At 57.0% G+C, this 24,210-nt stretch overlaps 1 protein-coding gene across 1 annotated transcript; it reads right to left on the bottom strand.

The window, feature by feature from the left end:
* Window positions 1–2,624: 2,624 nt before the first annotated feature.
* Window positions 2,625–9,580, bottom strand: LOC144947342 (uncharacterized). Its single transcript, XM_078876616.1, has 2 exons — window positions 8,610–9,580; window positions 2,625–3,700 (listed from the first exon to the last, which is right to left on the bottom strand). The coding sequence occupies exons 1-2, from the start codon at window positions 8,770–8,772 to the stop codon at window positions 2,682–2,684; spliced, it is 1,182 nt and encodes a 393-aa protein (XP_078732742.1). The 5' UTR covers window positions 8,773–9,580; the 3' UTR covers window positions 2,625–2,681.
* Window positions 9,581–24,210: the final 14,630 nt, after the last annotated feature.

Raw genomic sequence — 24,210 nt, 5'->3', positions numbered from 1 at the left:
GTGCCCTTAGCGAGGGGGTGGGTGGCCAGCACCACGCCCAACCGCCGTTGTATCCCCAGTGGCGATGTTGTATACACGTCGCACCAGGTACTCATTTCAGGCTGGGTCGACCTAGAGGGGGGGGAAGCCCAGGACCAGTTCAGATAATCGTCACCGGTGCTAGTGGCCGAGAGCGGGAATCGAACTGGGGTTGCCGAGTTCGTAGCGCAGCGTAGCGCTAACCGCTGCACCACCGCTCCCCACACGCACACAGCAGACGCACACGAACGCACGCACGCACGCACACTCTCCCTCTGCTTGCACTAAAAATATCTAAATATGCAGGGCCTATCCTATTAATATTTCATTTTCTAGGGACAACATTTACAAGAATAATACAGCGGAGAAAAGAACAACCTCACGTCTAAACAGAGACACACACAGAGAGAGAGAGATGTACACGCTCACGTGTGCACGCGCACTGTTATTTACACGCAAGCCCATAGCACCACCAGCAACCTTCAAACACCAACCACATCGCCATCATCGTCACCGCCATCAACCGTGGCGGTAATATAATAGAAGTCCTTCTCAGACTAAGTGGGGGGGGGGGGGGTGACATGGGTGGGTGGGAACGGCGCGAGGGGGAAGCTGTTGCATTCGTCCCGCTTGCTGTACTGACAAGGTTCCGGGGCAGCCAGCGCACGATGCTGGATTGTCAACGTTTTTGGGCCACGCGCCTCGAGGGAGCGGACACAGATCGGAGAGTTGCACCGGTAAAGTCACGTAGGTTAAAAAATAAATTTTAAATTAATGAAAGTAATAATGGAAATAAAATAATTACTTTATTTCTCACGTAGGTAAAACATAAAATTAATAAAAGTAATAATATAAATAAAAAACTTATTATTATAAAAATAAAATTAAAATTAATAAAAGTAATAATAGAAATAAAATAAATATTTGAAATTATTTTATTTCTATTACTTTATTAATTAAAATTTTTACCTACGTGAGAAATAAAATAATTATTTTATTTCTATTATCACTTTCATTAATTTTAATAATATTTTTTAACCTACGTGACTTTACCGAACAAACCTAAGAGCATGAATCCTTGCGGTCACGAAAGCTTCAAATCTAGAACAGATCGTAGAGAGTTGCACCGGGCTGTAGAGTTTCTGTCTTCGGACCTGGACTCGATTTTCTCCCAGAAACAACCGCAGTGTGCCCGGACCGGACCCGCAGTTTCGCCGGAGCACGACTGGCATTTTGGCCGAGCGAATCGGAGGCTATCGTTGCGGGAGCTGACCAGAGTCTCTACCCAGACCAGAGCTCAAGTCAGACCGGGGCCTTGCTGGGATGTCGGGATCCGGGGTCGCCGGGGTCACGGCGAGACCCGCACGGTGTCACGGGTTGGTCCACGGACGATGCGCTCGTCACACCACGTGATCGCACCAGACGCTGGCGGAGGGCGGCCCCACTTTGTCCAGCAGTGGACTGCCCATGGCTGCTGCTGCTGATGATGATGACGACGATGATGAAGAAGACGAAGATGCCTTTGTTGCAAGTCCTCCTCCCTCCAGCAATGGAGAGGCGCGTTTTGAGATGTCCTCTTCACCACCGTCACCGTCACCACCGCCATCACCACCGTCACCACCAACACCGTCACCACCACGGTCATCGTCGCCGCATAACTCTGGGTTCAGTTTGGAGTTGGTGGTGGAGGACGGGGGGGGGGGGTGACGCTAGGTATCAAAGTCCAACAGTTGGTGGTGGGGGGGGGCGCGTTCGTGATCCACGCAACCCACAGACCCCCCCCCCCCACTCACCCCCCCCCCCGTAAAGCCACTAAACTCGGCATCTCACGCTGCGTCTCGGCCACACGGCGGCCAGAGTTGTGGAGCCGCAGGGAACGAGACTTCTCCTGCCTCCTCCTCCTGCCTCCTCATCGTCTTCTCCGTTCCACCACCACCACCACCACTCCCCTCGTCGCCCTCACCACCTCCTCCCCCTCCAGCAGCAACCGCTTGGCGTCTCCTCTCCTTCCCATGTGGTTTTAATCGGGCGGATGGAATGATCGCCCTGCTTGCATTCTCGGCCACGGCTGCGACGAGGGATGGCGACCTGCAGTGGGAGGCTGCGTGCGTGAGAGAGGGGAGCGTGTGCGGTCTGTGTGAGTGAGTGATGTGCGTGTGCGGTGTGTGTGAGTGGTGTGTGAGTGGTGTGTGGGAGTGGTGAGTGAGTGGTGTGAGTGGTGAGTGAGTGGTTTGACTGCAGTGTGTGAGTGCGATCAGTGTGTGTGCGGTGAGTGTGATGTGAATGCGGCGAGTGTGGTGTGAGTGCGACGAGTGCGGTGTGAGTGTGGTGCATGAGTGTGGTGAGTGCAGCGAGTGCGGTGAGTGTGGTGTGAGTGCGGTGAGTGTGGTGTGTGATCAGTGTAGTGTGGTGTGAGTGCGGTGCGTGTGGTGTGAATGTGGTGTGAGTGTGTGGTTAGTGTGTGTGGTGTGACCGCGGTGCGTGAGTGCGGTGTGCACGCAGGCCCCACGCGTCGCTCCCTCCGCCAACCGGCGCACGACGAAGCCGGCGGTGGCGGTGGCCAAACCCCGCGCCCCGTGCCCACCTCGCCCGGCCCCCAATCTCCCGTCCCACCCCCTACCGCCGGCCGACCCTCTGGACCCCAAGGGCGGACGGGCCGCCCGCTAGAGCCGGTAGGGATACTCGTCCAGGTACTCCTTGAGGCGCCCGGGCAGCGGCAGCTCGGCGACGGTGCGCGCGTTGCGGTTGATGACGGTGCGGCTCAGGTGCTGCAGCGTGGGCGCCGAGCTGTAGTACGGCCGCGTCAGCTTCAGCTGCACCGACGCCGCCGCCGCCGGCGCCGCCGCCGCCGCGGTGGCGGCACGAGCCGGCGCTGCCGCGACCGCCGCAGGGGCGGCGCCGGCGCCGTCTTCCGCCGGTAACGCGATGTCCGGCGCCGCCAGCGGAGGCAGAGGGGGCGGCGGCGGCGGCTGCGGTGGGAGCAGCGGTTGTTGTTGTTGTTGTGGTGGTGGTGGTGGTGGTGGCGGCGCCAGCGGGGTCGGCGCAATCGCGTCATCTTCCGGCTCCGCTTCCTGCGGCAATGTCGGTCGCTGCGGCCGCGCCGCCGGCGCCGCTGTCGCCGCCGGCTCCTGCGGTGGTCGTAGCGCCGGCCCATCGGCACCGTCCTGCCCGTGGGCGCCGTCGTCCACGGCCGAGGTAGCGGCGTTATCGGCGGCGGCCGCGGCGGCACCACCGCCGGCAATAGCGCCACCACCACCCACATGATTAATGGCACCGGCGGCGGCCGTGGCAGCGCCGACGACGCTGTTGACGACGGCTGCGGCGGCACCAACGCGGTGAGAAGCACCGACACCGCTGCTGCCAGCGCTAGCGGCGGCGGCGGCGGCATCAGCGGAGGCGCCGTGCGCATCGGCCTCCAGCTGGCTGGCGCCCACGTAGAACTGCACGAGGCCCACGACGTCGTCGAACTGCAGCACCTTGGGGCGCACCACGAAGGCCGAGTCGAGGCTGAACTTGCCGCCGGCGCACTCGATGCGCACGTTGGTGGGGCCCCGGCTCGTCTTCACCGACAGCGTGAACAGGTAGTCCGGGTGCGTTGAGTCGCGCACCAGGAACGTGCCCTCCGCACTCTGGCGCAGCATCTGCCGCGCGTCACTCGCCGTCAGGGAGCCCCAGTACCAGCCTGGGGGAGGGGGGTGATAAGAATGTTATACTGGTAGGAACGAAGTGGACCAGACCACCAATAGATTATACCGTCCGTCCGTCCGTCCGTCCGTCCGTCCGTGTATCAACATCGCCCCCTACTGCAAACACTTGGCATGACCCTGTCCGACAAGATGGCCGCCCGCTCCCCCTGTGATGTGAATTAAACAAGATGGCCGTCGCTTCCGGCGCCTCACGGCGAAACTTTGTGATCGACTGACTATGGGCGAACTCATTTATTCTGGTGGGTGAACAGTGGCGGGGAGGGGTGGAGGAGGAATTGATGATAAAAACAAACTTGCACCATCGTTACAGCTGCCGCGACGAGAGATGTGGGAGGAGAAGCGGCGACCGCTGCCTTGCAGGTGAGAGGTGCGTGTGTGTGTGCGCGTGTGTGCGCGTGCGTGCGTGTGTGTATGTGTGTGTGTGTATGCGTGTGTATGCGCGTGTGTGTGCGCGTGTGTTTGCGTGCGTGCGTGTGTGTGCGTGTGTATGCGCGTGTGTGTGCGTGTCTATGTGTGCGTGTGTGCGTGCGTGTATATGTGTGACTGTGTGCGTGTGTGTGCGTGCGTGTGTGCGTGTCCGGCCCACTCGAGCGGCGTGATGAATGGGCGCTATTGGGCTTCGGATCGTTATTCACGGCGAACTGGAAGCGTAGCAACACAACTTCATTACGTGTGCGTGCGTGCATGTGTGTGTACGTGTGTGTGTGTGCGTGCGGTGTGTGTGCGTGTGTGTGTGTGTGCGTGTGTACGTGTATGTGCGTGTGTGTGTGCGCGTGTGTGTGCGGTCGATATCCCTGTACCGGTATTAGTATTATTCCTACCAGCCCACCCCGCAGGGTCCTGTTACAACGCGAATTGCCCGATGATGCTGGACGCAATAACCAGCGAAACGTCGTGCTACTCAAACATTGTAAGTGTTGTGGTTTTACGCTTCAACACTGCCCCGGTGGGCTAAAGCAGTGAACTATTTTGTCTTTTGTCAACGTGACACTTTTTTTTGCTGATTGGCCGTGTCGGGTGGTGGAGGGTTACGACACATTTATAAATAACGCGATCTAAACCCACAAAAACGTTGATTATGAGTAATATTGGTCGCGAAAGCCTGCCACGTGTTAAACTGACGCGAGTAAAATCACAAGCACAATATTAATTCACGCCGGAGGAATCCGATGAGCTATGAAGCTCTTTTTCACCCCCCCCCCCTCTTCCTCCTTAGGTCGTCGCCTCTCCCTTGCTCCGCCTCCCTTGCGCCTTTCCTTTTTAGGACACGCCCTCTTCTCCCTCTAGCCCCGCCTCTCGCCCCGCCCCCTACCCCCACCCCCCGTCCCCTACCCCCACCCCCACCCCCCGCCCCCCGCCCCAACGGAGCCGACCAAGATCCCTCGGAGAGCAGCAAGACAACAACAACGACGACGACGACGATGACGACGATGACGATGACGCCAACACTGCAGATTGATTACAGCAGTGATGGGGGCGGGGGGGGGCAGACGCCTTGCGACGAACGCCAGCCAATCGGGCGAGAGAACGAACGCACGTGAACAAATGTCATTGCCATCAGCCCCCCCTCCCCCCCCCCCAGTCTCCACCTCGTACCGCCCCGTTCTCTCACCAAGTCTGCTGAGCTCCCCGCCTCTCTCCTCATGTGCTCTGATGCAAGGGCCGTTTCGTGAAAATGTCACCGATCACGGATTTTTCTTGTTCGGGTGTGGGGGGGGGAGGGGGAGGCCCGTGTCCTTGATGGATTTGTGTTATCATGTCACCAGCTTCGTCTCCATCAGTGTCATCGCCTGCCCATCGCCGCCAGCGTCCACGTCGCCACTGCCAGCCGTAATGGACACGTGCGGCGGCGCGCTCCGGTTTCGCTTCGCTGTGCGATCGTTATTATCTACGCTCCAACTACCCCCCCCCCTCCAATTTCAACACAAAACCACACGGAGCATCGGCTTCGACCTTGGCAGGATGGCTCGCTCTCTCGCTCCCTCCGCTCGCCCGCTCGCCCACCCGCTCGCCCGCTCGCCCGCCCGCCCGCTCGCTCGCCCGCTCGCTCGCCCGCTCGCCCGCCCGCTCGCCCGCCCGCTCGCCGCCGCTCCGCTCGCCCGCTCGCTCGCCCGCCCGCTCGCTCACCCACTCTCTCGCTCTCTCGCTCCCCACCGCCAACTCACTCGGTCACTCACACGTGCACACTCACTAACACGTGCACACTCACTAACACGTGCACACTCACTCACACTCACTCACTCATCACTCACTCATCACTCACTCACTCACTCATCACTCACTCACTCACTCTCTCACTCATCACTCACTCACTCTCTCATCACTCATCACTTACTCTCACTCACTCACTCATCACTCACTCTCACGCTCTCACTCTCTCACTCTCTCACCACTCATCTCTCACTCTCTCACTCTCTCTCATCACTCATCACTCACTCACTCATCACTCTCTCTCTCTCACGCTCTCATCACTCATCACTCACCCTCTCTCCCTCTACCATTATGACATTGACCAGAAAGCCCTGACCCTCGTCACAGGGACGAGCTGTTTATACGGGGGTCCCCTCGACTACTTTAAAACAATTGATCGCTGTGACCATTATTCACCACAATAACGTGATCAGCGATTGACGCTGCCAGCGATGGGCGCTTCTGTCAGAGTGGCACCCAAGCCACTTGCAATGGGGGCAATCGCAGTCGGCAGATGTGCTCAAGTCTGCCTTGCAAACCCCGTCTCTTGAAACGGAGCGCCAATCTCGGTCGGGCGGTGCCCCCCCTCCCCCCCCCCCCCCCGGGTTCCGCTGTTGTTTCCTGCTTCTCATGGGATCTGAGGATGGAACGCCGCGTTCTACATTCTTCTTCTTGTTGTTGTAGCCCTACGAATACACCTTATCCAGCCTCACCCGGGCCTCGACGCGAAGCTTCACTCCAACCCTGGCGCTCTCTTTCAGCCCGAACCCCGGTCAGAACCGTGACGCGAACCCACGCCTCTCAACTCTCAGCGTCAGCACGAACCACCCAGACGCCCACGTTGAGATTCACAGCCCCAAGTGAATCCACCGCCAGCACAAAAGTCTCCCCCTCCCCCCTCCCGCAGCAGTGTTTGGTCCCGCGGGGGTCGTTTGGCCCTACTTCACCGCGCCGATCTGTGCGTGACTGTGACGGGACGGGCGGGCGGGACTCGAGACGGTTTCAGATATCACCCAGAGCCGCCCGTGTTGGCCACGACCGGGCATGGAACTCGGGTCGCCGGGTTCACGGCAACCACCACACCGCGCTGCTAACTTTAGCGCCGTCGCGGCGACGGACTCCGACGGGCATCCGGCCGGCACGGCGCAATGAGCAAGGGGGGCGACGTCCCCCCCCCACCCCCTCCCCCTCTCCTACGCGCGTAGCAGCGGGGGGCGGGGGGGGGGGGGGACGAGGTCCACCGGCTCCTGTCAGAGGTCGCAACCGGGTACCCGATACCCGTACCCTACCCGATACCCGGCTACCCGTACCCGGCCGGGTACGGGTACGGGTAGGCCGTGAGTCACCGGTGAGTAACCGTTTGTCACTCATTTCGGGTAGGGTACGGGTAGCGTACGGGTACCTGTACCCGGCCGGGTACGGGTAGCCGTTTGCGACTCTGGTGCGGCCGGGTACGGGTACGGGTTAGGAATCAAAACCCGTTTGCGACCTCTGGCTCCTGCTCACGCCTCAAGCCCCTCGCCCTGACGGCTCTATCCCTGCCGGTAATGTGCGGTGAACCGGCCCCGTACGACCCGCGCCGACACCCGGCACCGCACGACCCACGACTTCACCGGTACCGCACGGCCCACAAGGTGACAGTGGGCATGTGTGTGTGTGTGTGGGCATGTGTCTGTGTGGGCATGTGTGTGTGTGTGTGTGGGCATGTGTCTGTGTGAGCATGTGTGTGTGTGTGGGCATGTGTGTGTGTGGGCATGTGTGTGTGTGTGGGCATGTGTGTGTGTGTGGGCATGTGTGTGTGTGGGCATGTGTGTGTGTGTGCATGTGTGTGTGTGTGGGCATGTGTGTGTGGGCATGTGTGTGTGTGTGCATGTGTGTGTGTGTGGGCATGTGTGTGTGTGTGTGGGCATGTGTGTGTATGTGTGCATGTGTGTGTGTGTGGGCATGTGTGTGTGTGTGGGCATGTGTGTGTGTGTGCATGTGTGTGTGTGTGGGCATGTGTGTGTGTGTGTGGGCATGTGTGTGTGTGTGTGTGTGCATGTGTGTGTGTGTGGGCATGTGTGTGTGTGTGTGGGCATGTGTGTGTGTGCGGGGGATCGAGAGCGGGGGAGAGCGGAGGAGAGGAGAGGAAAGTTGCGGAGAGCGCAAGACGGTGGGAGAGGGCGGAGAGGAGAGTGGGGGAAGAGTGGGGGAGCGCAGATAGGAGAGACGACAGCGGAGGAGAGAGCAGAGGAGAGAGCGGGGGAGAGAGCGGAGGACAGAGCGGGGGAGAGAGCGGGGGAGAGAGCGGAGGAGAGAGCGGAGGAGAGAGCGGGGGAGAGAGCGGGGGAGAGAGCGGAGGAGAGAGCGGAGGAGAGAGCGGGGGAGAGAGCGGGGGAGAGAGCGGAGGAGAGAGCGGAGGAGAGAGCGGAGGAGAGAGCGGAGGAGAGAGCGGGGGAGAGAGCGGAGGAGAGAGCAGAGGAGAGAGCGGGGGAGAGAGCGGGGGAGAGAGCGGAGGAGAGAGCGGAGGAGAGAGCGGAGGAGAGAGCGGAGGAGAGAGCGGGGGAGAGAGCGGAGGAGAGAGCGGAGGAGAGAGCGGAGGAGAGAGCAGAGGAGAGAGCGGGGGAGAGAGCGGGGGAGAGCACAGAACAGCGGAGGAGAGAGCGGAGGAGAGAGCGGAGGAGAGAGAGAGGGGGGGGGGGGGTCGCAGCGCACCTGACAGCTGGAGGTGGCGCATCGCCGCCGCTGGCACGGGCGTCGTGGTGCTGGCGGCGGTGGCCGCCGGGCCCCGCTGCGGCTCGCACTTGCACGGCGACGGTGCCGCCGCCGCCGCGGGGCGGTGGGGCAGCTGGGGCCGGCTCTCCTCCAGGCAAGTCATTGGCGGGGGAAGCGGGGGCCTCGTCCCATCCGGCAGGTGAGGGGGCCGTGGAGGTGGGGTGGGGGGGGAGCTGACGGGATCGGGGGTCGCAAAGTCGCGGCCGGCCGGTGGCGGCAGTGGAGGTCGTCGGAGGTCGTGCCAGGCGCCGGCGGTGGCCGAGGGGGAAGGGCCCGCGTAGATCCTGGCCGCGGATTCGGCTGTGCGAGTCGATGCGGAACTCCGCCGCTTGTGTTTTTATTTTGTTTCACAGGAGGGCCGACGGACGAGACGGAGATTCGTCATCCATGTCGACGCGCACGCTTTGTCGTCGTCGTCGTGCTCCCAGGCGACGACAACAATGCTAACGGTAAACAATTGACGGGCGCGTGGGAAATAAAAGCCTATTGCGAAATTGTCGTTGGAGAAAAAAAAAACATTGAAACGACACGAGCCGGAGCCGGAGCCGGAGTCGGAGCCAGAGGAGTCAGGAGCCGGAGGAGTCAGGAGCCGGAGTCAGGAGCCGGAGTCAGGAGTCAGGAGCCGAAGTCAGGAGCCGGAGTCAGGAGCCGGAGGAGTCAGGAGCCGGAGTCAGGAGCCGGCGGAGTCAGGAGCCGGAGTCGGAGTCAGGAGCCGGAGTCAGGAGCCGGCGGAGTCAGGAGCCGGAGTCAGGAGCCGGCGGAGTCAGGAGCCGGGCCGTGTGCCGGGAATCCGCCGAGAGCGGCGGCCTTTTAATAGAAAGTTGTCGACGACTTCGTCCCGTTGCGCAAACGCTGATTCCTCGAATCTGCCCGTGCACCACCGCCCCCTTTCCTCCTCCCCCCCACCCAGCCCCACCCAGCCCCACCCAGCCCCTCGGCTACCTTGCTCGCCAAATCCTCCTCCTCCTCCTTCTCCGTCGTCGTCGTCACTGCTGCTACCTCCCCCCCGTTCCCCCCTTCGTCCTCCTCCTCCCACGTCACTCCTCTCTCCCCCTACCCCGCCAAGGAAGGAAATAAAATGGGGTGGGGGGCGGGTGGGGAAATCCTCGAAGATCGATTACGTTTGTCGGGGAGAAAAATAAACTCGATGGCGTTGACGGCAGCGGCGGTGGCGGCGGTGGTGGTGGTCGCGGTCACAGCGGCGGTGGTGGCGGTGGTGGGTGGTGGCGGTGGTGGCGGTCACAGCGGCGGTGTTGGCGGTGGTGGGTGGTGGCGGTGGTGGCGGTGGTGGCGGTGGTGGCGGCAGTTGATGTGGCCACGGATCGGTCACCCGATGACTTTGTTCACGAACGCCGGCCACTCCGACTATTTTCGGAGGAGGAGGAGGCGGCGGCGTGTTGCCCCACTCGGCCAAACTTCCCGCAGTGCGTCAGTGTTTCTCCACTCGCCCCTCTTCCCTTCGGCCGACGGGAGCTGGAACGACGATTTCGTCAAGACGCCAACAGCGACGAAAGAACAAAACGTCTTGAAGCATTCAAAATGCCGTGGAATCCCCGCCGGCTCTGGCGTTCCACCTCCACCCCCCCCCACCCCCCTGCGGGTCGATTTCACGTCGGCACAAACACCTGGCGGCGAGAACACGCGGAGTTAGTGACGAGGCGTGTGCACGTGTGTGTGCACGTGTGTGTGCACGTGCACGTGTGCGTGTGTGCGCGTGTGTGTGCGCGTGTGCATTCGCGTGTACGCGCACGCGTACGTGTGCGTGTGCACGTGGATATGTGTGGGGGAGTGGCGGTGCAGTGGTTAGCGCTCTACGCTGCATAACCCATCGACGGCCAATATCAACAACGATTATCCGAACAGGTCCTGGGCCTCCCCCTAGGTCGACTCAGCCTCAAATGAGTACCTCATGCAATGTGTAAACATCGCCACCAGGGAGACAAAGGCGGCCGGGCGTGGCGCTGGCCACCCACCCACCCCCCTCGTGTGCGCCGTGCCGGCCTTCATAGGTGCTGCTCGCTTGCCCCTACAGCCTGCTGAAGGCTACACGGGGGATCTTTGTCTGAGTGCAAATTGTTCGACATGGCAGGCGACGACTCGCTCCCGTCATCACGTGGGGTCTAAATCTCTCTCCCGCACGCACAAAGACAAAGGCCCCCCGTGTAGCCTCCACACGGGGGCTGATGGGGCAAGTGCCGTTGGCAACCACCGGAGGTGCACCACACAAATGACAAGGGGTGGTGGGGTGTCGCAAGAATTCCGCCCGACCGCCTTTGTCTCCCCCGTGGCGATGTCTACACACCGCACCAGGTACGCACTTGACGCCGAGACGACCTAGGGGAGGCCCAGGACCGGTTCTGATTATCGTCACCGGCCGAGTGGGAATTCAAAGCCCACGTCGCGTTCCGTAGCGTGGCGTGCTAACCACCACTACACCACTGCTACCCACACGTGTACACACATGCATGTGTACACACACACGTGTACACATGCACACACAAAGACAAAGATCTCCTGCACCTATGAAGGCCAGAACGGTACACGAGGGGGTGGGTGGCCAGCACCACGCCCGACCGCCTTTGTCTCCCTAGTGGCGATGTTTACACACCGCACCAGGTACTCATTTGAGGCTGAGTCGACCTAGGGAGGCCCGGGACCGGTTCAGAAAATCGTCACTGGTGTTGGCCGTGAACGGGAATCGAACCCGGGTCGCCAGGTTCATAGCGCAGCGCGCTAACCGCTACACCACCCACACACGTGTACACACGCACACACGTGTACACACGCACACGCACACACGTGTACACACGCACACACACACGTGTACACACGCACACACGTGTACACACGCACACGCACACACGTGTACACACGCACACACTTGCCTGCGGATCAACACATTCTATTTGAATCACACGTTATTGCTGTTGTTGCTGTTATTGTTGTAATACGATTACTGTAGCCGTTAGTGCAAGGCTGAGTGCACTACCACCTCCACCACCCTCCCCACCACCACCACTATCACCACCACCACCACACCGGGCTGAACCACCACCACCACCCTCCCCACCACCTCCACCCTCCCCACCACCACCACCCTCCCCACCACCACCACCACCCTCCCCACCACCACCCTCCCCACCACCACCACCACCCTCCCCACCACCACCACCCTCCCCACCACCACCACCACCCTCCCCACCACCACCACCACCCTCCCCACCACCACCACCACCCTCCCCACCACCACCACCACCCTCCCCACCACCACCACCCTCCCCACCACCACCCTCCCCACCGCCACCACCACCCTCCCCACCACCACCACCCTCCCCACCACCACCACCACCCTCCCCACCACCACCACCCTCCCCACCACCACCACCCTCCCCACCGCCACCACCACCGTGCCGGGGTAAACCGAGGACAGCCTCCACTCGGGCAAAGAGCGCAGAGCGCAGAGAGACTTTCCAGGGACTGATGCCGATTGCGCAAACCAAGAGCTGCGAGCGGTGGGGGAGGGGCACAGCGGTGGGGGGGGGGCAGAGTGGTGGGGGGAGGCACAGTGGTGGTGCGGGGCACAGCGGTGGGGGGGGGCAGAGTGGTGGGGGGAGGCACAGTGGTGGGGGGGGGGCACAGTGGTGGGGGGGGGCACAGCGGTGGGGGGGGGCACAGTGGTTGGGGGGGGCACAGTGGTGGGGGGGGCACAGCGGTGGGGGGGGGGCAGAGTGGTGGGGGGAGGCACAGTGGTGGGGGGGGGCACAGTGGTGGGGGGGCACAGTGGTGGGGGGGGCACAGTGGTGGGGGGGGGCACAGTGGTGTGGGGGGCACTCACGGTGGGGGGGGGGCACTCACGGTGGGGGGGGCACAGTGGTGGGGGGGGGCAGAGTGGTGGGGGGAGGCACAGTGGTGGGGGGGGGGGCACAGTGGTGGGGGGGGGCACAGTGGTGGGGAGGGGGCACAGTGGTAGGGGGGGCACAGTGGTGGGGAACACAGTGGTGGGGGGGGCACTCACGGTGGGGGGGGGCACAGTGGTGGGGGGGGGCACAGCGGTGGGGGGGGGGCACAGCGGTGGGGGGGGGCACAGTGGGGGGGGGGGGGCACAGCGATGAGGCTCCGGATCCGAACACCGCCGGGATCATCGGTTCCAGTCCGGGTTGCAGCCACAACCACGGAGCGATACCTCGTAGACTCGCACATAGACTCACACAGAGACACATAGACTCGCACAGAGACACATAGACTCGCACATAGACACATAGACTCACACAGAGACCCATAGACTCACACAGAGACACATAGACTCACACAGAGACACATAGACTCGCACAGAGACACATAGACTCGCACAGAGACACATAGACTCACACAGAGACCCATAGACTCACACAGAGACACATAGACTCACACAGAGACACATAGACTCACACAGAGACACATAGACTCGCACAGAGACACATAGACTCGCACATAGACACATAGACTCACACAGAGACACATAGACTCACACAGAGACACATAGACTCACACAGAGACACATAGACTCGCACATAGACACATAGACTCGCGCATAGACCCATAGACTCACACAGAGACACATAGACTCGCACAGAGACACATAGACTCGCACATAGACACATAAACTCGCACATAGACACATAGACTCGCACATAGACACATAGACTCACACAGAGACCCATAGACTCACACAGAGACACATAGACTCGCACATAGACACATAGACTCGCACATAGACACATAGACTCACACAGAGACCCATAGACTCACACAGAGACACATAGACTCGCACATAGACACATAGACTCGCACATAGACCCATAGACTCACACAGAGACCCATAGACTCACACAGAGACACATAGACTCACACAGAGACACATAGACTCGCACATAGACACATAGACTCGCACATAGAACCATAGACTCACACAGAGACACATAGACTCGCACATAGACACATAGACTCGCACATAGACCCATAGACTCACACAGAGACACATAGACTCACACAGAGACACATAGACTCGCACATAGACACATGGACTCGCACATAGAACCATAGACTCACACAGAGACACATAGACTCACACAGAGACACATAGACTCGCACATAGACACATAGACTCGCACATAGACCCATAGACTCACACAGAGACACATAGACTCACACAGAGACACATAGAATCACACAGAGACACATAGACTCGCACATAGACACATAGACTCGCACATAGACACATAGACTCACACAGAGACCCATAGACTCACACAGAGACACATAGACTCGCACATAGACACATAGACTCGCACATAGACACATAGACTCACACAGAGACCCATAGACTCACACAGAGACACATAGACTCGCACATAGACACATAGACTCGCACATAGACCCATAGACTCACACAGAGACCCATAGACTCACACAGAGACACATAGACTCACACAGAGACACATAGACTCGCACATAGACACATAGACTCGCACATAGAACCATAGACTCACACAGAGACACATAGACTCGCACATAGACACATAGACTCGCACATAGACCCATAGACTCACACAGAGACACATAGACTCACACAGAGACACATAGACTCGCACATAGACACATGGACTCGCACATAGAACCATAGACTCACACAGAGACACATAGACTCACACAGAGACACATAGACTCGCACATAGACACATAGACTCGCACATAGACCCATAGACTCACACAGAGACACATAGACTCACACAGAGACACATAGAATCACACAGAGACACATAGACTCGCACATAGACACATAGACTCGCACATAGAACCATAGACTCACACAGAGACACATAGACTCACACAGAGACACATAGACTCGCACATAGACTCACACAGAGACACATAGACTCACACAGAGACACATAGACTCACACAGAGACACATAGACTCAAACAGAGACACATAGACTCACACAGAGACACATAGACTCGCACATAGACACATAGACTCGCACATAGACCCATAGACTCACACAGAGACACATAGACTCGCACAGAGACACATAGACTCGCACATAGACACATAGACTCGCACATAGACACATAGACTCGCACATAGACACATAGACTCACACAGAGACCCATAGACTCACACAGAGACACATAGACTCGCACATAGACACATAGACTCGCACATAGACCCATAGACTCACACAGAGACACATAGACTCACACAGAGACACATAGACTCGCACATAGACACATAGACTCGCACATAGAACCATAGACTCACACAGAGACACATAGACTCGCACATAGACACATAGACTCGCACATAGACCCATAGACTCACACAGAGACACATAGACTCACACAGAGACACATAGACTCGCACATAGACACATAGACTCGCACATAGAACCATAGACTCACACAGAGACACATAGACTCACACAGAGACACATAGACTCGCACATAGACACATAGACTCGCACATAGACCCATAGACTCACACAGAGACACAGACTCACACAGAGACACATAGAATCACACAGAGACACATAGACTCGCACATAGACACATAGACTCGCACATAGAACCATAGACTCACACAGAGACACATAGACTCACACAGAGACACATAGACTCGCACATAGACTCACACAGAGACACATAGACTCACACAGAGACACATAGACTCACACAGACACATAGACTCACACAGAGACACATAGACTCACACAGAGACACATAGACTCGCACATAGACACATAGACTCGCACATAGAACCATAGACTCACACAGAGACACATAGACTCACACAGAGACACATAGACTCACACAGAGACACATAGACTCGCACATAGACACATAGACTCGCACATAGAACCATAGACTCACACAGAGACACATAGACTCGCACATAGACTCACACAGCGACCCATAGACTCACACAGAGACCCATAAACTCACACAGAGACACATAGACTCACACAGAGACTCACACCCAGAGACCCATGGACTCACACAGAGACCCATAGACTCACACAGAAACTCACAGACTCACACAGAGACCCACAGACTCACACAGACCCATAGACTCACACAGACCCATAGACTCACACAGAGACCCATAGACTCACATAGAGACACATAGACTCACACAAAGACCTATAGACTCACACAAAGACTATAGACTCACACAGAGACCCATAGACTCACACAGAGACCCATAGACTCACGCAGAGACCCATAGACTCACACAGAGACCCATAGACTCACACAGAGACCTATAGACTCACACAGAGACCCATAGACTCACACAGAGACCCATAGACTCACACAGAGACCCATAGACTCACACATAGACCCATAGACACCACAGAGAGACTCATAGACTCACACAGAGACCCATATACTCGCACAGAGACCCATAGACTCACACAGAGACCTATAGACTCACACAAAGACCATAGACTCACACAGAGACCCATAGCCTCACACAGAGACCCATAGACTCACGCAGAGACCCATAGACTCACACAGAGACTCATAGACTCACACAGAGACCCATAGACTCACACAGAGACCCATAAACTCACACAGAGACCCATAGACTCACACAGAGACCCATAGACTCACACAGAGACCCAGACTCACACAGAAACCCACAGACTCACACAGAGACCCACAGACTCACACAGACCCATAGACTCACACATAGACCCATAGACTCACACAGAGACCCATAGACTCACACAGAGACCCATAGACTCACACAGAGACCCATAGACTCACACATAGACCCATAGACACCACAGAGACTCATAGACTCACACAGAGACCCATATACTCACACAGAGACCTATAGACTCACACAAAGACCATAGACTCACACAGAGACCCATAGCCTCACACAGAGACCCATAGACTCACGCAGAGACCCATAGACTCACGCAGAGACTCATAGACTCACACAGAGACCCATAGACTCACACAGAGACCCATAAACTCACACAGAGACCCATAGACTCACACAGAGACCCATAGACTCACACAGAGACCCATAGACTCACACATAGACCCATAGACACCACAGAGAGACTCATAGACTCACACAGAGACCCATATACTCACACAGAGACCTATAGACTCACACAAAGACCATAGACTCACACAGAGACCCATAGCCTCACACAGAGACCCATAGACTCACGCAGAGACCCATAGACTCACGCAGAGACTCATAGACTCACACAGAGACCCATAGTCTCACACAGAGACCCATAAACTCACACAGAGACCCATAGACTCACACAGAAACCCAGACTCACACAGAAACCCACAGACTCACACAGAGACCCACAGACTCACACAGACCCATAGACTCACACATAGACCCATAGACTCACACACAGAGACCCATAGACTCACACAGAGACCCATAGACTCACACAGAGACCCATAGACTCACACAGAGACCCATAGACTCACACAGAGACCCATAGACTCACACACAGAGACCCATAGACTCACAGAGACCCATAGACTCACACAGAGACCCATAGACTCACACAGAAACCCAGACTCACACAGAAACCCACAGACTCACACAGAGACCCACAGACTCACACAGACCCATAGACTCACACATAGACCCATAGACTCACACATAGTCCCATAGACTCACACACAGAGACCCATAGACTCACACAGTTTCTCAGCACAAGCCCAAAGGGCCAAGAACGTCAAGCGAGCAGCAAGTAGCGGCACGAGCGAGATTGCAACACGGTTATATAACTGAGCGAGGTTGTGTTTTTTTCCGTAAAATCTTGGGAAAAAGAGACGATAAATGGGAGGAAGCGGAGGGGGGGACTTCCCGTGGGGAAACAGACAAAGATGCTGTGACCCGCAGTGGTGTGAGCGGGTGAGTGGGTGGGTGGGTGAGTGAGCGGTAGAGTGGGTGGGTGGGTGAGTGTGTGGGTGGATGAGTGTGTGGGTGGGTAAGTGGTAGACTGGTAGAGTGGGTGAGTGTGTGGGTGGATGAGTGTGTGGGTGGATGAGTGTGTGGGTGAGTGTGTGGGTGGGTGAGTGTGTGGGTGAGTGTGTGGGTGAGTGTGTGGGTGGGTGAGTGTGTGGGTGAGTGTGTGGGTGGGTGAGTGGTAGACTGGTAGAGTGGGCGAGTGGGTGAGTGTGTGGGTGGGTGAGTGAGTGAGCGGTAGAGTGGGTGGATGGGTGAGTGTGTGGGTGAGTGTGTGGGTGGGTGGGTGGATGGATGAGTGAGCGGTAGAGTGGGTGGGTGGGTGAGTGGGTGAGTGTGTGGGTGGGTGAGTGGGTGAGTGTGTGGGTGGATGAGTGTGTGGGTGGATGAGTGTGTGGGTGAGTGTGTGGGTGGGTGAGTGTGTGGGTGGGTGAGTGTGTGGGTGGGTGAGTGTGTGGGTGAGTGTGTGGGTGGGTGAGTGTGTGGGTGAGTGTGTGGGTGGGTGAGTGGTAGACTGGTAGAGTGGGCGAGTGGGTGAGTGTGTGGGTGGGTGAGTGAGCGGTAGAATGGGTGGGTGAATGGGTGGGTGAGTGTGTGGGTGAGTGTGTGGGTGGGTAAGTGGTAGACTGGTAGAGTGGGTGAGTGTGTGGGTGAGTGTGTGGGTGGGTAAGTGGTAGAATGGTAGAGTGGGTGAGTGTGTGGGTGAGTGGGTGAGTGTGTGGGTGAGTGTGTGGGTGAGTGTGTGGGTGAGTGTGTGGGTGAGTGTGTGGGTGAGTGTGTGGGTGAGTGTGTGGGTGAGTGTGTGGGTGAGTGTGTGGGTGGGTGAGTGGGAAGAGTGGAGAGAGTGTGGGGAGCGGCAGTGCCGTGGCTAGCGCTACTGCGCATCGAACCCGGCGACCCGAGTTCAATTCCCGCTCACGGCCACCAACACCATTGACGACTATCTGAATCCGGTCCTGGGCTTCCCCTAGGTCGACTCAGCCTCATTTAAGTATCTGTTGCGATGTGTAAACATCGCCACTCGGGAGACAAAAGCGGCCGGGCGTGGTGCTGGCCACCCACCTCCTCGTGTAGCATGCCGGCCTTCACGTGTGCTACACGGGGGATCCTTGTTTGTTGTTGTTTCTGGCAGAGAGGGCGAGTGTTTGGTGTGGCGGCAGTGGCGCGTCGGTTAAAGCGCCGCCCGCTACTGCGCTGCCCAGCGGCGGCGACACCAGAGATCTCGAGAAGTACCTCTGAGACATCCGCTTCCGCGGGACATTCTCCGGCACGCGGAGTGGGGCGAGTGGCGGGCGGGCGGGCGGGCGGCCGGGGGGTTTGCGCACTGATCTGCATCGCCCGTCGCGCGAACCGGGGATCGCACAAACGTGGCAGGGAGGATGACAGCAGTTTCTTTGTCGTCGTTGTCAAAAGGCGGAGGGGCTGTTCTGGGGCCGAGAAGAAGCACGCGGGCTTTTTTGTGTGCGTGTTTGTATTTTAAACTCTGCGCCAGAGGTCGCAAACGGGTTTTGATTCCTTACCCGTACCCGGCCGCACCAGGGTCGCAAACGGGTACCCATACCCGGCCGTACCCGTACCCGATTGCGACCTCTGGGATGAAGCCATGTTGCAGGCGTGGGTGGGTTGATTCTAGGAACTTGAATTGTGAGAAGAGACAAGACGTTGGGAAATGAGTGACATACGGTGACTCACCAGTGACTCACGGCCTACCCGTACCCGGCCGCACCAGGGTCGCAAACGGGTACCCGTACCCGGCCGGGTACGGGTAGCCAGGTATCGGGTAGGGTACGGGTATCGGGTACCCGGTTGCGACCTCTGCTCTGCACTATCCTCCGGCGCGAATTATGTATCGCTGCGCTCACACCGACGATGGCTTTTCATCCACGGGATTTGAAGCGTGGACTTTGCTCCCAACAAGAAGGCCTTCGCACGCAAGCCCCCCTCGGTTTTTCATGCCAAACTTTGAGCTGTACGCTAGATCAAGGGAGGTTGGGGGGGGGGGCGGTAATTGTTGGGGATTTTTTTTGTTATGGCAAGCAACAGTTTCCGTAGCGCAGAACATGTGAGACATGCCACTCTGCGTCCCTCACCACTGCCCCCCCACCCCACTGACAAAGCGACCCGGGTGATTATTGAACTTGGGAAAAGGATCTGGATTTGTAAGCGACTCCGATCAAGTAATATGGACCTTGAACAAACCATCACGTGGTGGACCTGGATCATTAAAGCAAACGAACGGAAGGGATATGGGTCTGTAACAATTCAACGCAACGTGACCTGAACATTGACTGAACTGCGCATATGTATCTGGAACATGTGCAGATTCTAAGCAAGAAGTCGAGATTTTTTTTGTTAAAGGACCTGGGGCTTTAAGGACGATGGGTCTCTGAGGACCCTGGATCAAGGGATCTGGATAAGAAATCACAGAAAGGAATCTGGTTCTATTTTTCGATTTAAAGCTTTCGTGACTGCAGGGATTCATCTTCTTGGTTCTTTTGGTAAAGTCACGTAGAAGGGAAATAATAAAAAAATAAAAATAAAACATTGTATGAGAATTGTATTTTATTAAGTTTTATTTTCATTATTTTATTATTTCCCTTCTACGTGACTTTACCGAAAGAACCAAGACGAGGGCGTGGGTTGTTTGACCATACTTCACCACGCCGGTGGTGGTGAAGTATGGTCAAACAACCCACGCCCTCTTCAAGAAGATGAACCTGGTTCTGTATGGACCATGAGAAACGGACCTGGGAGGATCATTGGCAAACCAGAGAGACTAAAACTAAACAATAAACTATTTTATTATTTCACCAGGCAAGTCCCACCGAGATACTCAACTCTTTTTCAGAAGCGACCTGGCCACAAATGATAGCTCAACGAAGTGGCTCGTCACGTGGGAATTCATAGCAGCCAAATACTCTAAACACGTGATGTAGATTAAACACGTGATGTTGATTCTAAAATGTAGAGAGGGGAAAAAAAAACGGAGGACCCGGAGAAAAATCCACGCGACGACGAAGAGAGCGACACGCAAACTACTAATATACAGCAGCAGCATCCATCAGGGTCGGGATCGAACCCACGACCTCCTGTATACCAGGCGAGGCAGTTAACATCTCCTAGCCACCGTGATGATGATGAGAGAGACACGCAAACTACAAATATACAGCAGCAGCCGTCAGGGTCGGGATCGAACCCACGACCTCCTGTATACCAGGCGAGGTAGTTAACATCTCCTAGCCACCGTGATGATGATGAGAGAGACACGCAAACTCCAAATATACAGCAGCAGCCATCAAGGTCGGGATCGAACCCACGACCTCCTGTATACCAGGCGAGGCAGTTAACATCTCCTAGCCACCGTGATGATGATGAGAGAGAGACACGCAAACTCCAAATATACAGCAGCAGCATCCGTCAGGTCGCAAGGTTTCGAGTTCAATTCCGAGTTGGGGGTGGGGGTGGGTGGTGGTGGTTGACTTAGCACATCGATTCCTTCCTCCGAGGGAGGTCGGTCGGTCGATATAATTAGTTCAACTTTGTGGGTGGTAGTCAGTGCATATATTCGCCACCACCCGACTCCCCCGCCATAGGAATGTGGAGTTTCCACTGCTGTAAACGGGAGGGAGTTGAGAGCCGTGCGTCGTTTGAGCAGTAGCAGCAGCGGCGGCGTGGCTCTTTGGCCACCGTGGAGCGAAGAGAGAGAGCGAGGGAATTCGAGGATGTAGATGGGTGGGGGTGGGTGGGGGTGGGTGGGGGTGGGTGGGGGTGGGTGGGGGTGGGTGGGGGTGGGTGGGGGTGGGGGAGGGGTGGGGGAGGGGGTGGGTGCAGGGCTCCATGATGAACGTGGGAGGGGTGAGGACTTGAGAGGGAGGGGGTGGGGGTGGGGGAGGGGGAGGGGTGGGGTGGGTGGGGGAGGGGGAGGGGTTGGGGTGGGGTGCTGCGTTCCAGGAACTCCGCTCCCCGAGCCCTACCCCCCACTTCCACGAATCAGGGATGTGGCAGCCCCGCCCACTCGCATTCACTCACTCGCACAACGTGTACACACACACAGTGTACACATAGTGTGTACACACACACAGTGTACACACACACACACAACGTGTACACATAGTGTACACTCGCACAACGTGTACACACATACACACACAGTGTGTACACATACACACTGTGTACACACATACACACAGTGTACACACACACACAACGTGTACACACACACAACGTGTGTACACACACACAGTGTATACACATACACACACACAGTGTACACACACACACAACGTGTACACACACAACGTGCACACACACACACAGTGTACACACACACAGTGTACACACATACACACACACAGCGTATACACATACACACACACAGTGTACACACACACACAACGTGTACACACACACACAGTGTACACACACACACACAGTGTACACACATACACAGTGTACACACACACACACAGTGTACACACATACACACAGTGTACACACACACACACAGTGTACACACATACACACAGTGTACACACACACACACAACGTGTACACACACACACAACGTGTGTACACACACACACACACACAGTGTATACACATACACACACAGTGTACACACACACAACGTGTACACGCACACACAACGTGTACACACACAACGTGTGTACACACACACAACGTGTGTACACACACACAGTGTACACACACACACACAGTGTACACACACACACAGTGTACACATACGGTGTACACACACAGTGTACACACACCACGTGTACACACACAGTGTACACACACACAACGTGTACACACACACATACACACACAGAGTGTGTACACACACACACCGTTTACACACACACACACAACGTGTACACACACCATGTATACACACACACAGTGTACACACACCGTGTGTATACACACAACATGTATACACACACCATGTATACACACACACAGTGTACACACACCGTGTATACACACAACATGTACACACACCATGTATACACACACACTGTGTTCACACGCACACACGCACACACACCAAAGACAAAGATCCACCCCCCCGTGTAGCCTTCACAGACTGTATGGGCAAGTGCTGTTAGCGAGCACCTATGAAGGCCGGCACGGCACACGAGGGGGTGGGTGCCCAGCACCACGCCCGACCGCCTTTGTCTCCCTAGTGGCGATGTTTACACACCGCACCAGGTACTCATCTTAGGCCGAGTCTACCTAGGGGCGGGCCCAAGACCAATTCAGATAATCGGGTTATATATAAACACACACACACAGAGAGAGATGTCACCATGGCCGAGCCGTTAGTGTCACTCCGCACCACGCCAGCGCATCCTCCCGATGAAGATGCGTGAGCATCGCCACTCGCCAGAAGTTCTTCACACGTACTGTGCATACATTTATACAAAGGCGGCCGGGCGTGGTGCTGGCCACCCACCCCCTCGTGTGCCGTGCCGGCCTTCATAGGTGGTGCTCGCTAACAGCACTTGCCCCAACAGCCTGCGGAGGCTACGCGGGGGATCTTTATCTTTGTCCGCGGTAACGGAACGACGCGCTTGGGGCAGCCGACACACACATCAAAACTCCTCGATGGAACGAAACAAAATCACAACTTGAAACGGTGCGCAGAGACGCATGGTGAGAGAGGGAGAGAGAAAGATGGGGGGGGGGCCACGCTTGGGATTTTCGAACGCGAGACGGGAAGCAGGAGAGCGTGAATCTCAGAGCTCGTTGCGAGACGTCGTGTTGATGGCCACGCTGCAGTGGACAGATCCTGACGGCGGCGATGGGGATGATCACATCGCGAGAAGAGAGGGAAACGTGGCTGAGAGAACTCTCCGCCCACGGGGGATGGGGTGGCATCTCTCTCCTGGACGTCTGTGAAAAAGAGCTTTATTGCTCATCGGATTTCTTCCAGGGTACATGAACAGTTCGCTTCTGTTGTCTAATTGCTAAGCAGACGGGGCTGGCGACCCGGGGGTCGAGGCCAAAGGGGAGATGGAGTGATGAAAATCGGCTCATGCGCAGTGCTCTGGGTGGATTGTTACATAGGAGGATCAGGGAGGGCGGGGGAGGCCTTCATCTAGCAGTGGATTGACCACGGCCGATGATGATTATGATGAAGATGATGATGATGAAGATGATGATGATGATGATGAAAACGGTCGGTGATGTTCGTGTGGAACGTTGTCACCCTTCAGACTCGGTTTCCATGCCGAGGAGCGAGAGAAGCTGTCACCTCCATCACCACGCAAACTCCACCATGTAGACTCCACCACACAAACTCCACCACACAAACTCCACCACACAAACTCCACCACACAAACTCCACCACACAGACTCCACCATGTAGACTCCACCATGTAGACTCCACCACGCAGACTCCACCACACAAACTCCACCACACAAACTCCACCACACAAACTCCACCACACAGACTCCACCATGTAGACTCCACCATGTAGACTCCACCACGCAGACTCGACCACACAAACTCCACCACACAAACTCCACCACACAGACTCCACCACAC

This window comes from Lampetra fluviatilis, chromosome 44 (genome assembly GCF_964198595.1).
Source record: "Lampetra fluviatilis chromosome 44, kcLamFluv1.1, whole genome shotgun sequence".
Lineage (NCBI taxonomy): Eukaryota > Metazoa > Chordata > Hyperoartia > Petromyzontiformes > Petromyzontidae > Lampetra > Lampetra fluviatilis.
This window is presented reverse-complemented; position numbering and strand designations above follow the sequence as displayed.

What these genes read in the sequence shown, in the direction of transcription:
- LOC144947342 (XM_078876616.1), bottom strand. Translation starts at nt 8,772, where the DNA reads ATGACTTGCCTGGAGGAGAGCCGGCCCCAGCTGCCCCACCGCCCCGCG. An exon ending in GCGCCACCTCCAGCTGTCAG is followed by an intron (nt 3,701 to 8,609) that starts GTGCGCTGCGAC and finishes CCCCTCCCCCAG; the next exon opens with GCTGGTACTGGGGCTCCCTG.